Source organism: Aotus nancymaae, unplaced genomic scaffold (genome assembly GCF_030222135.1).
Source record: "Aotus nancymaae isolate 86718 unplaced genomic scaffold, 86718_ANA_hifiasm-v0.15.2.pri h1tg000053l, whole genome shotgun sequence".
Lineage (NCBI taxonomy): Eukaryota > Metazoa > Chordata > Mammalia > Primates > Aotidae > Aotus > Aotus nancymaae.
Window position 1 is genome coordinate 29,486,153 of NW_026988467.1, and position 18,079 is coordinate 29,504,231.

At 42.8% G+C, this 18,079-nt stretch overlaps 1 protein-coding gene across 5 annotated transcripts in view; it reads right to left on the reverse strand.

The window, feature by feature from the left end:
- Positions 1 to 467: 467 nt before the first annotated feature.
- Positions 468 to 18,079, reverse strand: part of AK2 (adenylate kinase 2) — a 33,343-nt gene continuing 15,731 nt past the window's right edge. For 2 of the 5 annotated variants that reach the window (XM_012440514.3, XM_064363653.1), the window contains 4 exons: positions 17,906 to 18,000; positions 14,480 to 14,552; positions 13,149 to 13,344; positions 9,677 to 10,655 (listed from right to left, as the gene is read on the reverse strand). In XM_012440514.3, coding sequence (XP_012295937.1) covers positions 10,651 to 10,655; positions 13,149 to 13,344; positions 14,480 to 14,552; positions 17,906 to 18,000 — 369 coding nt within the window. In that variant the 3' untranslated portion in view covers positions 9,677 to 10,650. Of the gene's footprint in view, positions 1,790 to 9,676; positions 10,656 to 12,977; positions 13,345 to 14,479; positions 14,553 to 17,905; positions 18,001 to 18,079 lie in introns of those variants that run through there. The other 3 variants (XM_012440504.2, XM_064363652.1, XM_064363654.1) reach the window with 2 other exon arrangements.

Here is an 18,079-nt window from a genome sequence, read left to right on the forward strand (position 1 = left end):
CCTTCCCCAAAGTCTCAATTCCTATCAGGAATTCATGTAGTCTCAGGAAAGCTGATTCTACTCTCCTCCTCTCCTATCCCCCCAATTCTAAGGGTGAGGCACATGATCTAGGCTAAGCCAGTAAACAATCCTTGCCACTAACCCTAGACTCATCATCTTGTCACACAAACCAGTAGTAAATAACCCTTGCCACATGCCCACTGATTCAGAGGTGGGCATGTAACCTTTTTCAGTTCACAGTGACTCTTAGGACTTTTGCTGGAACTTCTGTGATACAGATTCTCTGTATTCTCTCTTGTTCTGGATGTTGTGGAATACAGATGTAATGTCTGGAACTGCTGCAGTCATTTTGCTATCACAGAGAGACAAGCCTGAGGATGATACCAAGGGGGCGGTCAGGAGACTGGCACGAAAGTGAAGTCCTGACCACACCATGCCTGACTGCTGGGCTCCACTGGACTTTTCAGTTGCATGAGTCAACAAATGTCCTTTATTAAGCCAGTTTTCTGTTATTTACAACTCAAAGCATTCTGATTTAAACATCTAGTGAAATGATTCTATTTAGGTCACCAAGAGATGTATTTATTCACTTATATGTTGATTAGGTCCCTGCTGCATACAAGTACTATGTTGGCTGTTAGGATTTAACGATGAATAGCATTAATGTGGTACTATTCTCATCAGGGAGCACAAGCATGGCATATAGTATAGCAAAAAGAATTAGGCCGGGCGCAGTGGCTCACGCCTGTAATCCCAGCACTTTGGGAGGCTGAGGCGGAAGAATCGCTTGAACCTGGGAGGCGGAGGTTGCAGTGAGCTGAAACTGCACTACTGTGCTTCAGCATGGCGACAGAGCAAGACTGTCTCAAAAAAAAAAAAAAAAAAAAAGAATTAAGGATTAAAATGCCTGTGTTTGGAGGGTGGCTCTGATGTTGTATTTAACTTCCTCAGTAGCCATCTTACCTCCTTTGGATAGCAGAACCCTGACTTTTCTTTGAGAAGTCATCTAAAGGCCTGGTCAGTGGACCTAAGCCTGGCCAAGTGGCATATTCCATGCTCCTGGCCACAGCAAGTAATTCAGTGATGGGCATAAAATTCAGCCCTGAGATTGCAAACTTTAAAAACAGGTCTTGTCCTGCTGGGGTCGCGAAACTGGGGAAACATAAGCCTGGGTTTCCTTAAGCAGAAAAAGAATGCTAAGGCTAGTTAATCTCTGAAAGTTGGTAGCAATAAACTTCTCTGTCTTCTCAACCAGATATTATCAGTACCTCCTCCTGTGCCTGGCCCTGGGCTACATAATGGGGAAAGAAGGATGAGGCAGACTTATTCATTTGCCCTCTTTAGCTGAGTCTCGAAAAGACTCAGCTAAATATACACAGTATAGCCATATAAGGGGTAATCAGAGGGCAGCAATTCAGGCTGAGTTGTTAGTTTTGTGTTTTAAAATTATGTGACATGGAGAGATCCAAGATGGCTGATCACTAGCAGCTCGGGCACGTAGCTCCCAGTGAAAGCGCAGAGAACGAGAGGACGCCACACTTTCAGACGAATATTTGTAGCTCACAGACCAGGAGATTCCCAGCAGAGGAGCTCCACGGGTCGCCAGAGCGACTCTTGTGGCCGGTGCGGCGGTTTTGCTGGCGCCTTAAAGCGGCAGTTCTTGATGCAGAGTCCAGAGATTCCTGGGCAGAAAGGCACCATCAACCTTAACACCGCTGTCTTGGCCGGCGCAGTGGATTGCTCAGATTTCGGCGCTGGGAATCAAAAAGTTGGATGTCCGCTCAGAGACCTAGTTAGAAAGTCGGTAATTACAAAGACGACAGATGGATAAATATATAATCAAGGGAAGAAAGCAGCTTAAAAAGGCAGAGAATACTCAAAATCAGAATGCCTCTCCCTCTACAGGGGATCGCAATTCCTCATCAGTAACGGAACAAGGCTTAATGGAGAACGACTGTGTTCCAATAACAGAAGCAGGTTTCAAAATGTGGGTGATGAGAAACTTCTGTGAATTAAAGGAACTTGTTCTAACCCAATGCAAAGAAACTAAGAACCTTAAAAAAAGGTTTGACGAAATGCTAACGAGAATGGACAATTTAGAGAGGAATATAAGTGAATTGATGGAGCTGAAAAGCACAACACGAGAACTTCGCGAAGCATGCACAAGCTTAAACAGTCGAATTGATCAAGCAGAAGAAAGGATATCAGAAGTCGAGGACCAGCTCAGTGAAATGAAACGAGAAGACAAGATTGGAGAAAAAAGGATAAAAAGGAATGAGCAAAGTCTCCAGGAAATATGGGACTACGTGAAAAGACCTAATCTACGTTTGATAGGTGTACCTGAATGTGATGAAGAGAATGAATCCAAGTTGGAAAATACTCTTCAGGATATCATTCAGGAAAACTTTCCCAACCTAGCAAGGCAAGGTAATATTCAACTCCAGGTAATACAGAGAATACCACAAAGATATTTTTCAAGAAGACCAACCCCAAGGCACATAATCGCCAGATTTATTAGGGTTGAAATGAAGGAGAAAATACCAAGGGCAGCCAGAGAGAAAGGTCAGGTTACCCACAAAGGGAAATCTATCAGACTCACAGCAGATCTCTCAGCAGAAACCCTACAAGCCAGAAAAGAGTGGGGACCAATATTTAACATCCTTAAAGAAAAGAACTTTCAACCCAGAATTTCCTATCCAGCCAAACTAAGCTTTATGAGCGAAGGAAAAATTAAATCTTTTGCGAACAAACAAGTACTTAGAGAGTTCACCACCACCAGGCCTGCTTTACAAGAGCTTCTGAAAGAAGCACTATACATATAAAGGAACAACCAATATCAGCCTTTCCAAAAATATATCAAAAAGCAAAGAACATTAATACAATGAAAAATTTACATCAACTAATGGGCAAAACAGCCAGCTAGCATCAAACGCCAGTATTAAACTTATATATATTTCAATTGGATAAAAAGCCAAAACCCATCGGTATGCTGCATCCAGACCCATCTTACATGCAACAATACACAAAGACTCAAAGAGAAGGAGGAAGATTTACCAACCAGAGAGTAAAAATAAACAAATAAACAAAAAGCAGGAGATGCAATTCTCGCCTCTGATAAAGTAGACTTTAAAGCAACAAAGATCAAAAGAGGCAAAGAAGGACATTACATAATGGTAAAAGGATCAATGTAACAAGAATAGCTAACGATTCTATAGATCAACGAGATAGAAAAACAAGGATATTCAGGACTTGAACTCAGACCCGGAACAAGTAAACTTAATAAACATTTATAGAACTCTCCACTTCAAATACACAAAGCATACATTACCACCTCACACCTATTCCAAAAGTGACTATATAATTGGAAGTAAATCACTCCTAAGTAATCATAGGTTTAAATGAAATATTGGTTGGCTCTTTGTTTGTTATCTTCTTCCCTTATTCCTTCCTGACTACATCATTAAGTATAATTATCAGTATACAAGAGGTTTTCAATACCCATTACTAAATTGCATTCTAGCCGGGGCAAGAAAGCAATACTTCCATTCTCTCTCCCTCTTTCTTTTCCTTTTTCCTCCTCCCCATTCTCTCTCTCTCTTTCTCTTCTTTTTTCCTCCTCCCCATTCTCTCTCTTTCTCTTAAAAAAAAAAAAAAATCACACCTACCCATAAAATAAAATAAAATAAAATTATGTGACATATTAAACATAGAAAAATTAGAAGACATACTAAAAAATTTAAAACAAAAAATCTCCCTTAGTTCTGCCACTCCCTCAGCGGCACATGGGCTGAGCTTAAAGCGGCCCATCAAATTTCAGCTATGATCATTGTTATTATTTTCATCTATATGCATCTGGATGCTTTTCTATGTACATAAACTTTTACATTAAAAAAAAATATTAAATTCAATGTGGTATAAAGGGTTGGAGCCTGGAATAGAAACGACATTAGTGGAAAAACTAGTGAAAATCAAATATAGTCAGTCTAGTAATGTACCAATGTTAACCTTAAGTTTTGACAAATGTACCATACTTACATAAAATGTTAACATTAGGGGAAAGTAGATGAAGTGTATACAGAAACTCTCTATACTATCTTTAGAACTTTTCTGTAAACCTAAAATTACTCCAAAATAAAAAGTTTCCTTTTAAAAATAGACCCGTTCTTTACCCAGACGTGGTGATACACAAGACCAGCCTGGGCAATATATGGAGATCCTGTCTCTACTAGGGAAATTCCATGCTTTATTGTTTTAAAACCTTTGTTTATTCACCTAATAAATTTATCATAAAATTTTTCTGTCTTAAAATGACTTATGTAATTATCGCATACTATTCCATCCCATGAATGAATCAGCCAATCTCCCCTTCTGTTGGAAATTTAGGTTGTTTCCAATTCTAACCCTGTTATAAAGAAAGCTTTCTGCACATACTTAGTCATTTCCTTGGGGTACATGTACAAACTGGAATTGCTGAGCCAGAGCTGCTAGCTAGGAAACACTTAATGAGCACTATGGGCGTCACTGTTCTAAAACACCTGATAGACATGAACTCATCCCGTCAACAGCACAAAGAGAGAGGTACTGTTCTCATTCCCTTACCACAGGACAATTTTCAAAGGTTTTCAAAACATGAGCCAACATATTCTCACTGAAGACTCTCTCAGACCACTCCAGCACCTCACTGGTGTCATGTGCACACAAATCTACCCCATCATATTTTTCCATGCTCCCTCCTATTTTGGCCTCAAGATAGGAGCGGGTATAGTCAGGCCAAGGTGTGGTTTCAGCAGTTGAAGATGTTCCCCTCATCTTCAACTATAGAATGTCCTACTCCCAGTAAGCTTTGGGGGTGCCAAGATCATTGCTATCTGGTTGGCTGCCATGTCAGGACCGCAATGTCTCCTGCCAGCCTGGAGAAGAATCAGGATCCCTGGAGAAGAGAACAGTGATTCCCATCTCCACTCAAGGGCACATTTGGCAGCTTAGGAAACACCCCAGTGAAAAGCAACCTGTTCTGGTTTGGTATAGTATTCCAAGGGGATTAGGTGGCACTAGAGAATAGGAATGGGTAAAGACACCTATTCTGAAATAGCTGGTAGGTACTTTTCTCCTCAGCAAATGGCCTTGGGAAAGGACATAGAAAGGATCATTTATTGGGCAGCTGCTATTTCTCAATTCATATGACTCCTTCTAGATGACTGCTATGAACTTCATTTTACAGATGAGTTTGTTGAGGCTTACAGGTTAACAGGTTAAGTGTCTCCCTCAAGGCACACAGTAAGCTACTGTCAGGGCCAAGATCTAACCACAGACCATCTTTGTCATCCCCAGAACTCATGCCCACACTAGACACATGATTGGAAAAGAGAACTGACAATAAAACTGAGGGACTTTCCCCACTTCAGCCCCACAGCAAAGGATCGCCTATTCATGGTCAAAGCAAGACTGTGGTGTGTTTAGGGGAGGGAGGAAAAGTGGGACATGGACTGAGCTTAAAGCGGCCCATCAAATCTCTATGTGCATGTCCTTGTCTTTTGCTCTTCTGCATTATTGACATTATTCATGAGTTGAAAAACTTCCCTCCTATTGTCCCTGTGCTTTGTTTGAAAAACTTATCTCTAACCAGATACAGATTTCCCAAGAACTCTAGTAGGGGTTCTCTAGGTCAGCAGTCCCCAGCATTTTTGGTACCAGGGACTAGTTTTGTGGAAGACAATTTTTCCACAGACCAGGATGAAACTGTTCCACCTCAGATAATCAGGCATTACTAGATTCTTATAAGGAGTGAGCAAACCTACATTCCTCACATGCATAGTTCACAACAGGGTTTGTGCTCCTATGAGAATCTACTGCCACTGCTGATCTGACAGGAGGCAGAGTTCAGGTGGTAATGCTTGCTTGCCTGTCACTCACCTCCTGCTGGTGGCAGTCACAGCCTAGGGGTTGGGGACCCCTGTTTGAGGTTAAAGAAGCCTAGAGCACCAGTGGCTGCTGTACCTTCCCCTGTGCTGTGCCCTCAGCTGGACTGCCACCACCCTCTGCATGGAGTCACCCAGATCCCAACTCCTTCACAAAGCTACCCTCTTCTCTGCAGTCTGACCTCCTGTACTGCATAATTAGCCCTTCCTTTACACTCTGCTTCTCTTCCAAAATAGACTCGAGGCAATTTACAACACACATAAGCACAAAAATGCTAAAAATAGCACTAAGATTGGGCTGGCATTGGAATTTTATTAAGAAACCATGGCTGAGGAATGATTAACAACTGAACACAAGACGTAGTTGAGTTTCCTCATAGCCAGGACAAAAAGGAAAACAGCAGAAAATGAAGCTTTTTTCTTTTTTTTTTGAGACGGAGTCTTACCCTGTCACCCAGGATGGAGTGCAATGGCACGATCTCAGCTCACTGCAACCTATGCCTCCTGGGTTCAAGCAATTCTCCTGCCTCAGCCTCCCGAGTAGCTGAGATTACAGGTGTGTGCCACCATGCCCCGTTTTTTGTATCCTTTCTAGAGACAGGGTTTCACCATGTTGGCCAGGCTTGTTTCTAACTCCTGACCTTGTGTTCGCCTGCCTCAGCCTCCCAAAGTGCTGGGATTACAGGCATGAGCCACTGCGCTTGGCCAAAAACGAAGCATTTCTTATCTAGTAGAATAAAGAAGACCAGCTAAACAGGGAGCATAATGAACAACTAGCTCTAAGCTCAGAGGAACTTGTCTGGAAAACTCTTGAGGAACACCACATAATGAAATGATTTGCTCCATAGCAACTTTACCCCGAAAGTGCAGATCTGTTTGGCTTATTGGCCTCAGAGCTATCTGCACAGTATCTAGGCCCATTTTGTCTTGGGCCTCTGATACTTTGTCTTTCTACTCCCACCTGCTTTCTGCTGGGGCACTCTGACCTGGACTGGGCACCTGGAAGGGGCCCCTCTGTGAGAAAAGCTCATCATCACACTGCCATGGATGATTCTAAACACGGAGCTGCTGCATTCCCAAGACATCAGAAGCACACTGCTCCCTCTGGAGTTATGAATAATGCAATGCCATCAGCCACACAGAGCTGCAGTCTAGAGAGCTGCCTGTGACTTAAAAGCCTGCATACACGCCCTCTCATGACCACCTTTTCCAGAACCAGGAGACAGTTATGGACAGGGGACAGGAAATGGCTCCTTTCTCCCATCATAACTCGCCCCTCCAGCCTTTCTGGAATACGGGTGACTCCAGGAGCTTTGCAAATCCAGCACGTTGAAGCTTTAGCACCAACAATAAGGAAACAACAGAGGATGACAAAATAGAAAAAGGTCTTACCTGTGGCAGGTTCTTCACTGTAACAGAGAAAACCCACTCGAGTTTTCCTTTTGTTTAGATCCATGGCTCATAGCCTTTTCTGTATCTTGAGTGCCTTTGAGATCATTTCCCCTCTCCCAGCAAAGTGTCAAAGCAATTGGCACAGTGGTAAGAGGCTGGGGTGTGGAGCCAGACTTGGGCTCATGCTCTGGTTCTGCCATTATCAGATGTCTGAACTGCAAAGTCCATAGACATACCATAGAGATAATAGCAGTACTTACCTCCATAGGGTTATTGAGAATAAATGAGATAATGCATGCAAAACCTCCCACACACAGTTAAGCATTTAATGGTAGACTACTATGAAAACACATCAAGAATTCTGCATATAATTTCAGAGGTCCATGATTTCTAGGGGATCCTTAGCCTAGTTCCAGATGGTCAGTAAGACAACAGCTCTCATCAATGCCTACATTTTCCGTCTGAATTCCATCTATTTACTAAGCATCTGCTGTGTCTTGGGCAGCCAAACCCACATGAATATCTTGGTTCCTAGTGTGATCAGCACCCTTGAGGGGTAGGGATCCTTCCCATTCTACCGATGAGGGGAGATAACTTGCCCAAGGTCGCATGGTGAAGTTGCTGTTGAAATCTGTCTTCTGACTTGTTGCTCTGTCTTCATCTCAGGAAAGACTTGTGAGGCTTCTGAGGAGGCTGCTCTCCATCCTGCTCTGTTCTGTCAGTGACACTTTGTACATATAGGAGATCTTAAGACACATACCCTGGGTCCTCAGAGCCGTCAGTGATTTCTTCAAAATCAGTTCTGGCAGTGCTGAGTGTCCATGGAAAAGAGCTCTTATTCAGGGCGGCCCTTCCTGTCTGCAGAGCTATGCAAGTAATTAAATTACTTCAGCAACAAGGTCAAGGAACAGATAAGTGTTAGAGACTGTTTGAGTCCTGACTGCCTCTTATGCATGACCTCAGGAATGCCACTTCACCCCTCTGACTCCGGTTTCCTCACCTATAAAAGTGAAGGAAAGTTCTGACTGCACAGGGTGCTGTGAGGGTTACATGAAGCCTTTGCATAGTACCTCGCAAGAAGTCAGTCTTCCAGGAGTGGTAGGATTAGTACCACTAATGTGCATTCTTGGTTTGCAGATTGGATGAGGAAACCCAGGCCCAAAGAAGCAAACAAACAGCTCACCCAGTCTTCTCTGTTTATTCTTCTCAACTACACTATGCTGCTTCACAGGTTGGTTTGACAAACATTTCCCTGCAATTAGACGCACGATGACCAAGGGAGGAAAGAAAATTTTCATGGGGCATTTAAAAAGCTCACGGAACAAACAGATCAGTGCAAATCAGTAAGGCTGACACCTGAAAATGACTTTGCAGAGGTGAGTAAGTGGAGCAGGAGGAGAGGCTGGATCAGGGAACAGGATTTAATTTATCAGTGAGGACCCTGCCTCTCTCTGTAACAAGACGCCTAAAGAAGAATGGTAGTGCTTTCAGCCTAGCTCCCTCTTGTTTTGGGAACAACAGTCATTTCTCAGAAACCTCATTTGCAAAGGCAACCCTTCCAAAAGCATGAGAACTTTAGTTTGGACAAATGATTTAAGTTAACTTTTGCTGGAGAGGAAATGATTTAAACTAGGACACACAGAGAAGCAATAAAGGGTGTTAAAGAAGCAACTGAAAGCCGGGCGCAGTGGCTCATGCCTGTAATCCCAGCATTTTGGGAAGCCATGGCTGGCGTATCATGAGGTCAGGAGTTCGAGGCCAGCCTGGCCAACATGGTGAAACCCCATCTCTACTAAAAATACAAAAAAAAAAAAAAAAAAAAGAAGCAACTGAAAAGGTAGTAAATGATCTGGCTGAGGGATTAGAAGCACTGGCTTTCTAGACTATGGACAAGTGTCCATTCAACAACTATCTAGCCTGGCAGGAAGCAGGTATTTTTCTGTGTATATCTGGATCCAACTAACATTTATCCAATGTCTCATGCGTGCCAGGTATTGAGCAAAAAGCTTCTTCCTATAAATTTCATTTAATGCCATTGAGGTTGAGAAGGTGGCATAACCAACTTCCTTTTTCAGCTAAGCAAACAGGAGCAGAGTGAATAACTAACTGGCTGGGATTTGTCCTAGGTCCCCTGAACTCCAAGCACAGTGCTATCTCCACTAGACCAAGCTGCCTTGTCTCTGGGCTTAAGAAAAGCCTGCATAGGAGCTGAAGGTCAAGAGGGTATAGGTTTATCTTACGGGCAAACACTTAGACTTCCCTACCACACAGCTGCCAGTGACCACAAGAAAGGGCTTCCTTTCCGTCTAAGCCAGGTCCAGAATTCAATGTCATTAGATTATCTAAAAAAATGCCACAACAGGGGATACAAATTTTAACATATTTTATTGACTTAGGGCCAAACAAGGCAGCATTTGGTCAGTTAAGAAAGGCACCTCGTTGAAAATAGTACATCACAGTGCTGTTGAGTGATCCCAGTCACAAGATTTGAGAATGGAAAGGACAATCTTTGGATGATACAGCTTGGGACATTTGCTCATTTATTTAAAAGGGTCCCTTCACACACTGCAGATAAAAGAAGGCAAAAGCATAGGATTGTGGCATGTGTTGGGTAGCTGGGAGAGGTTACTCATGAGAGTAGGTAGCCTGGTGAATCAGTGGGAGGTCAGGGGAAGGGAGTCAGCCTCCCTTTCCATTCCATTCTCTTCCCCCTCCCCTTGATTCCAGTAAGCTTGATTTGTTGATCCACCATCACTATGAATACACCTTATATCTCTTTCAAATGTGGAGATGGTTTTTTGATCTTACAGTGTGTGAAACCAGGGTCAGTAGTCAAAGCCTCCCTGTTCCAAGCTAGAGGACAGACCAGACAATAATTTGATTTCCTGTACTCTTGGTCTGGAACCCATGGGGTTTTGAGATAAAAGCTGAGGTCTTAGAGCACTGGCTTTAAAAAATATTGTCACCAGTCCAGAGTAAATGAGAACCCGATTCCTTAGAAATAATACTGTATCTCTCTATTTCTACCCCCACCCTCCAAGCATGGTATTTTTTAAAAAATTAATTTTCCCCTTACACTTTAAAAACTCCTACTTATATGTCGTGAAAATGCCAATTAGGGATCTATAAAACAAAAAACAAAAAACTCCTACTTAAGTATAAAAGAAACTGCCTCACTACAGTAACACTGCTGTTCTTCCAAATATCCCTTTTGAGCCCCTCACCAGCCCTCCCTCAGCATCCTCACCCTGACCCCCATTCCCTTCTGCCCAGCACCTAAGAGCAGGGATCATGCCGCAGGGTGATGAGCAGTGGTGCAGTCTCGCCTGGCCTTCTGATACTAGGCTGAAATAGAGAGGAAACAAGAGAGAACAAAATGGGTTTTTAAAAACCAAGTACTTATCAGAGGAGGCTGGCATGCCAGCCCCAGCAACCAAATGCATTGAACACTGGACATTTCTCTGCCAGGTAAAAGCAGAACCTGCTGAGGTTAAGACTCTGGAATTAAATGAAGCAAAAACAGAATCCTAAGCATCCTGCGAAGGGTATATGCATTCCCTATGAATCTTCTAGTCCTTATGGGCAGCCCAAATATTACTTGCACATGTATATGCACATGAGTATATGTGGATGGATGACAAATATTTGAGCAAGGATCATGTACATTCAATTAGCAAACATTCAGGGACCTCAACTTTGAGGCCAAGTGTTTATAATTGTCCCTAGTTAAAGGGGAGCTAATTTTAAGATTCATGATGCCACTTTCACCCAGAAGGATCCCAGACCAGGCACACATAGCTGACAGTTTTTGTTTCACTCCTCTTCCTTGCCCATTCCCAGAAGTCATGTGCTTCCCAGAAACACACAAAGCCAGACTGAGTTTCCATTAAGAGTGGGTGGAGTTAGCTTAGAGCCAGGAAAACAAGGCAGGGCAGAGGCAGCAGAAACTCACTTGGACCAGGCAAAGAGGGAAGCAAAGTGGCCACATACTCGTGCCCAGTTGCCATGTGGATGGCAGATAAGCCCTCTGGTACTCCCACAGACAGCAGGAAAGCTCAGGTCAGAAGAAGGCTGGGCCCTTTAGAGTCCACTGCATTGAGTCAGCAGCAGATTATGCTGAGGCAGGAGACATTATTTACTGGATCTGCCACTGACTTTCTAATGGTTTTTCCAGAGGCCGCTGTTTTTGTAGTCCTTCATAGCAGGCTGTTACTTCATCTGTTTGCCACAAATCAAACCAGAGACCAAAAGGCACAGCAGGGACTTTAGAAAATGCTCAACAGTTCTGTGATACTGAGCAATGAGTTAAAAAAAAAAAGAAAAGAAAAGAAAAAAAAATGCTCAACAGTTGGGAAGCTAAGGTTATGAATAAAAGCTGGTTACTCTCACAGGTGGTCTTATTTCTGGGTGATCTTTTCTTGTGGAAGTCTGTGGCTATAACCATCATAAAACTAGGGTGAAGGGTTGGATCTAGTAGGGAGAGGGTTTGGGTTTAAAAGGAACATATCTGATTTCAGTTTTATGTCCTGGAGAGAGACTGGGTTTGAATAAATACTGATCAAAATGAATCCAAGAATAGATCACACACTGTTTTGTTCACACTTGGAAACAGAGGCAAAGATTAAAAATAAAAGCAAATAAAACTATCCTGGTCTCTCTTTGGGGAAGTAGACTTGGCTGCTCTCAGACACTCAGCCTGGATGTTCAGAAGACAATCTGAATGTAGAAGGACCTTTCACCTGGTTTAATTCTCTGGAAACAATTCAGTTTTCAAACCCAAGTCCCAAATAATCCCTACTTTTCAGCATCATGATGCAGATCACAAAAATACTCCAACTTGGCCTGGCTCTTTCTATGATGATACCCTCTCCCAGTAGTTTCTATAATCTGCAACGTAAGTACATTTTTCCTTCCACTTAGGGGGAAAAAATTAATGATCTCTGTTCACATGCTGACTCATGTGGCTTTTCATTATGAGTTAGAAAACAAATGGAATTCTCTACCAATAATGTGCCATCAAGAATTGTGACCCTGCCTGACTTCACATGATGCTGGCCTTCTAATCAGCTGCTGGAAATGGAAGAAAGACTATGAGGTTTCAGAATTGTGATCCCTGGAAGATTACTTGAGTTAGTTTATTTTGGTCAAAATATAAAATCAAAAGTATGGTTAAGGAAGTAAACAGCTCTTCTCTAAGCTGGTTATAAGATTAAAAAAAAAAAAAAAGAAGAAGTAAACAGCTGGGCTGGGTGTGGTGGCTCACGTCTGTAATCCCAGCACTTTGGGAGGCCAAGGTGGGTGGATTGCTAAAGTCCAGGAGTTCAAGACCAGCTTGGGCAACTTGGCGAAACCCTGTCTCTACAAAACATACAAAAATTAGCCAGGTGTTGTGGCACGCACCCGTAGTCCCAGCTGCTCAGGAGGCTGAGGTGGGAGAATTGCTTGAGCCCAGGAGGCAGAGATTGCAGTAAGCCAAGAGCGCACCACTGCACTCCAGCCTGGGTGTCAGAGTGAAACTGTGTCTCAAAACAACAACAAAAAAGAAGTAAACAGTTAGTAAAGCCACCTAGCCCAAAACTTAGAAAATAGGAGAGTGAACACATATATACCTGCACACACACACATCCAACACGCATACACAGATGAGATGAGCCTAGCAAACACGCCGAAGATATAGCAAGCAAGTGCTTTTTTAATCAATACATCAAATGATATTTTAGCTAGCCTGAGGAAGCTTCTCTTTGCCTGTCCTGCCATTCCCATCTACTCCCTCACAGGAATAGGAAGAAGAAATTCCTTCTCGGACCCAACATTAGATAAACATAACCAAGTCTTTACATGTGGCTTTGGAGAAGGCTGCTAGGATGCACGCGAACACGACATCAGGAGTCTGGGATGCATCAATGGCAGAGTGGATCCCCCGTTTCCTATAGTACTCTATGAGTGGGGTGGTTTGAGAGTGGTAGGCTTGCAGGCGGACTTTCAAGGCCTTCTCATTATCATCTGATCGACGAATCAAGGGTTCCCCGGTGATCTGAGAATATGAAGAGAGCAATGAAAGGCTGGGACTGTTAGTAAGGTTTTCTTATTCCATGCCAGATGCAGATTTGAGATGGGACCATTCTGCCCAGGATGCTGTCTGCTCCCAAAGCCCATCAGAGGCAGACAGGCAATTCAGACCCTCTCCAATAAAGAACTTTGGTACTCCCAGGAGCAGAGTAGCTTGTCCAGAGAAGTCAGAGAGTTTGTCAGAAACAGCAACTGTGAGGAAAGGGGCTCATAAGGGGAAGATAGGCAATGACTTTCTCAGCTTTCTGCTCAGGCGATTCAGCTTCCAAGGTAAACACTTCCAGGGTCAAAAGTAAGGAAGTCAAAAGCCCCTAAGACTAGGAGAATACACCAAAATCAAAGATGCATTAGCAATTGTAATCTTAGTTGCTTAAATATTTAGCATATTTACTAGAGTGTCACTCATCAACATTTTAAAAGTGGAAAGTAAAATGAGAAAGAACTTTGAATGGCAGAATTAGTAACTTTGCAAAATGTGACCAAGTTGCCATAACGGCTCTAGAACCTGTATTTATAGAACCTGGATGACCTGATGAACTTGTTTCATAGGACAAAGGTAAATCCAGGAAATTCTTACTGTTGTTTCCATGCTCTAAAACAGACCATATAGACTCTTCATGGCAAATGGTGCAGTGACCATGTATGAGACCCCAGGACACAGTACAGCAACAGTAACTATAGGAAAGAATATTCTTTTGGAGGACTGGTCAGCAAATTTCTCTTCGGTGCCATACTCTCCCCACTCTCCAATTCTAGGCTTTTAAGAAACCTCCTCCTTATTAGCTGGTCACTTAGGTGGCCACAATGTCAGAGAGGGGCTGCTCTTGACAGAAGACAAGTACAATCTGGGCACTGCAAAAAGCTGGCACCACTGGTAGCTACCTTGAGGCCAAGCAATAAACCACCTGAGGAGACACGGAATAGATCTGACACTGGCCATGTGATTAGCCTGATAGTGTCATTTTTCATGACTATGTTAGTAATATTGGTAGAAATAAAAGGAAAATGGAAAGAACAAAAGGAAAATGGAAAGAACAAAAGAAAAACGGTGAAGAAGCGGAAGGAAAGAAAAGGAAATTTCTTGTCCTGCGTTTACATACGTCATCTTTCATGGGCTCCTTTGGGGGGTTGAACTCCTCATGGTAAGAACGACCACTCTTGGGGTGAATCAGCCTGAAAGGCAGAAAATGAATATGAGTCAGGTTAACTGACAGTACATGCCTGCACTCCACACTCCAGGGACCTCCAGAATGACAAGCAGATAGGGATGCTGGATGCAAGAACGCAGTACCAGCAGAAAACACAGCTAAATAACAGCTTTCCGGAGAGCTTATGCCAGTGGCAGAGTTTATTTTCTATTTTGACCAAATATTATGAATTTCTGGCTGAGGAGCAAACTGCTGGCATAACTACCTAATTCAGAACTAGAGAGAAGGAACTCTGGTGCTAGTCTCACAGAGTCATCCATTCTTTTTACCCATTCACTAAATAAACATTAATAAGTACCTACTCCCATTCAAGCCTTAAGCTGAATTCAGAGGCTACAAAGCAATGAGTAATGAATGATCCCTGTCCACAAGTAGTGCTCAGTGGGGGAGACAAATGTGGAAATAAATAACAAATATGATAATCCTTTAACAGAGATTTGTACAAAGAGCTATGGGGGACAGAAGAGAAAAGAAATGAATCCCATTTTCTAAACTAGTTTGGTTACAAAACCAGAAAGGTACTAACAGGAAAAACATTTCCCATGGATGCAAACACTGCAAGATAATGCAACACATCTTTTTGATCACACAGAAGATAAAAGACAGCCTAACTCTTATGGAGCAATATTCAAGTCATCAGGAAAAAGGACTTATTAAACAAGTTATGGAATAGAGAGCTCAACAACAGGCATTTGTTTGGCACTAAATGTATAGCGGGTAGCTGTACCTGTGCTGAGTCCCCATAGGCGACACACCCACATTCCTGACTGGGAATGGACACACCACAGGAGACTAGAAGCCTAAGGAAAGGAGGCAGGTCAAGCTCTGCTCAGCAGCCAGGCCTTGCTTGAGTTCTGTGTTTTTCCAATTCTCTGCCAACCAAGTGTTTGTTTGCTTATTTAACTAATGGCTGCTCTTCTCATGAAGGTCTATTAGACTAGAAGTCCCTAATATTTTTCACCATTTGGCATGCATAGCAATATTTGGACCAGGCCCAGGAGCTTATACCTTATTCCCAACACTTTACGAGGCCAAGGTGGGCAGATCACCCAAGGTCAGGAGTTCGAGACCAGCCTGGGCAACATGGCAAAACCCCGTTTTTTTTTTTTTTTTTAATTAATTTTTTAAATTTATTATTATTATTATTTTTAAGATGGGGTTTCACCATGATGGCCAGGCTGGTCTCCTGACCTCAGGTGATCCACCCACCTCAGCTTCCCAAAGTGCTAGGATTACAGGCAGAAGCCACTGTGCCTGTCCCTTTTTTTTTTTTTTTTTGAGACAGAGTCTCACTCTGTCGCCGGGCTGGAGTACAGTGGCATGATCTCGGCTCACTGCAACCTCCGCCTCCTGGGTTCAAGCGATTCTCCTGCCTCAGCCTCTCAAGTAGCTGGGACTATAGGTGCATATCACCATGCCCAGCTAATTTTTGTATTTTCAGTAGAGACGGGGTTTCACCATGTTGGCCAAGATGGTCTCGATCTCTCGACCTTGTGATCTGCCGGCCTCAGCCTCCCAAAGTGCTGGGATTACAGGCGTGAGCTACTGTGCCCAGCTGAAACCCCGTTTCTACTTTCCAGGATAACAGTGCTAACGCTGCGTTGTCTCTCTCCTTGAGAGTATGGATTACAAACACATGGAAAAGATGTTCAACCTCACTAGGAAATCAAAGTAATAAAGTCTGAAATAAGAAAACATTTTTTTCCTAATTAAATCCAAAAATTTACATGCTTATGATAGCCATAGTATCATTTTAACAGTGGCTAACCAGAAGAAACACAAATGCACAATAAGGAAATAAGTAAACAATGGTTTGCCTACTGTGAAATATCACAGAGCAATTAAAAATAATGGTCATGGATATCTGGTTCAAGATGGTAGGCTAACCACTTTCCTGAGACACCATTAAAATGACAAAGACATAAAAAAGCTACAGCCCACAATAAAGAAGAGAATGGAGGGTCCACTAGCAGTTGAAAGCTTCCAACCTACTTCTGGAAGTCACAAAGCAGATGAGTGATTACTGAAATAGGGTAGAGAAAACTGTAGCCTAAAGCCATGTTGGTCTGTCAGAACAAGTGTCCAGAAGCAGAGGCATTTGTGTTCGACACTATTATAGAGAAACAAACATGTTAAAACACACACACATACATACAAATAAAGTGGCTATACTATGAGAAAATTTTTCCTCCATTTTCTAAATTTTGTAAGGATGGTTATATTATTTTCATAATTAATAAAAAGTCTACAGCAAAGTATGGCAACTCCAGCTGAAATTAGATTTAAGGAGCACTAAAATGGAGATACACATGCAAATAAATTAACATTTCTTAAGCACCTAATATAGGCAAGGATTTCAACTATGCATTTTAAGTTACCTAACACGTGCAATAGCTCCTCAAAGCAGGTGTTATCAGCCCCCTTTCTACCTATGAGGAAACAGTCTCAGAGAGGTTAAGAAATGTGCCAAGGGTCACAGTTAAAAACTACCAAGTGGCCGGGTGCAGTGGCTCACACCTGTAATCCCAACACTTTGGGAGGCCGGGGAGGGTGGATCACTTCAGGTCAGGAGTCTGAGACCAGCATGGCCAACATGGTGAAACCCTGCCTCTACTAAAATACAAAAATTGGCCAGGTGTGGTAGCACATGCTTATAGTCCCAGTTATTCAGGAGGCTGAGACAGGAGGATTGCTTGAACCCGGGAGGTAGAGGTTATAGAGAGCCAAGATCATGCTAATGCGCTCCAGCCTGGGTGACAGAGTAAGACTCTGTCGCAAAAAAAAAAAAAAAAAAAAAAAAAAAAGTGACAAGAGCCAGGTGCAGTGGCTCATGCCTGTAATCCTAGCACTCTGGGAGGCCAAGGTGGGTGGATCACTTGAGGTCAGGAGTTCAAAACCAGCCTGGTCAACATGGTGAAACCCCGTCTCTACTAAAAATACAAAAAAAATTAGCTGGGCCTGGTGGCGGACACCTGTAATTCCAGCTACTCAGGAGGCTGAGGCAGGATAATCACTTGAACCCAGGAGGCAGAGGTTGCATTGACCTGAGATCGTACCATTGCACTCTAGCCTGTGTGACAGAGTAAGACTCCATTTCAAAAAAAAAAAAAAAAAAAAAGTGACAAGAATGAGATGCTGTCTGACTTCAAATCCCTTGCTCTTCTTTCCATATCCCAGTCACCACTTCAGTGAATGTCACCAAATAAAATCAATCGGTGTTTAAATGGCACTAAGCTTCATGGCTGGGATTAGGCAAAACCAATTTTCGTTTCACAAAGTTCTGAGAAGCATGGAAAGGGACCTTCAGGGAACAAATACCTTCCTGTGATTCTTCGGATCAGCAGAGAGTCTGGGATGCTGAATTCAATCACAGAATCAAGCTTCTCTTTCCTCTTCTCCATGAGGTCATCAAGCTGTAAAACAATGTGTGGCCCACCTAAGCTACTAGAGCTTGGTCAGACCCATCTCCTTCAAAGGAATTAAGAGACAAGT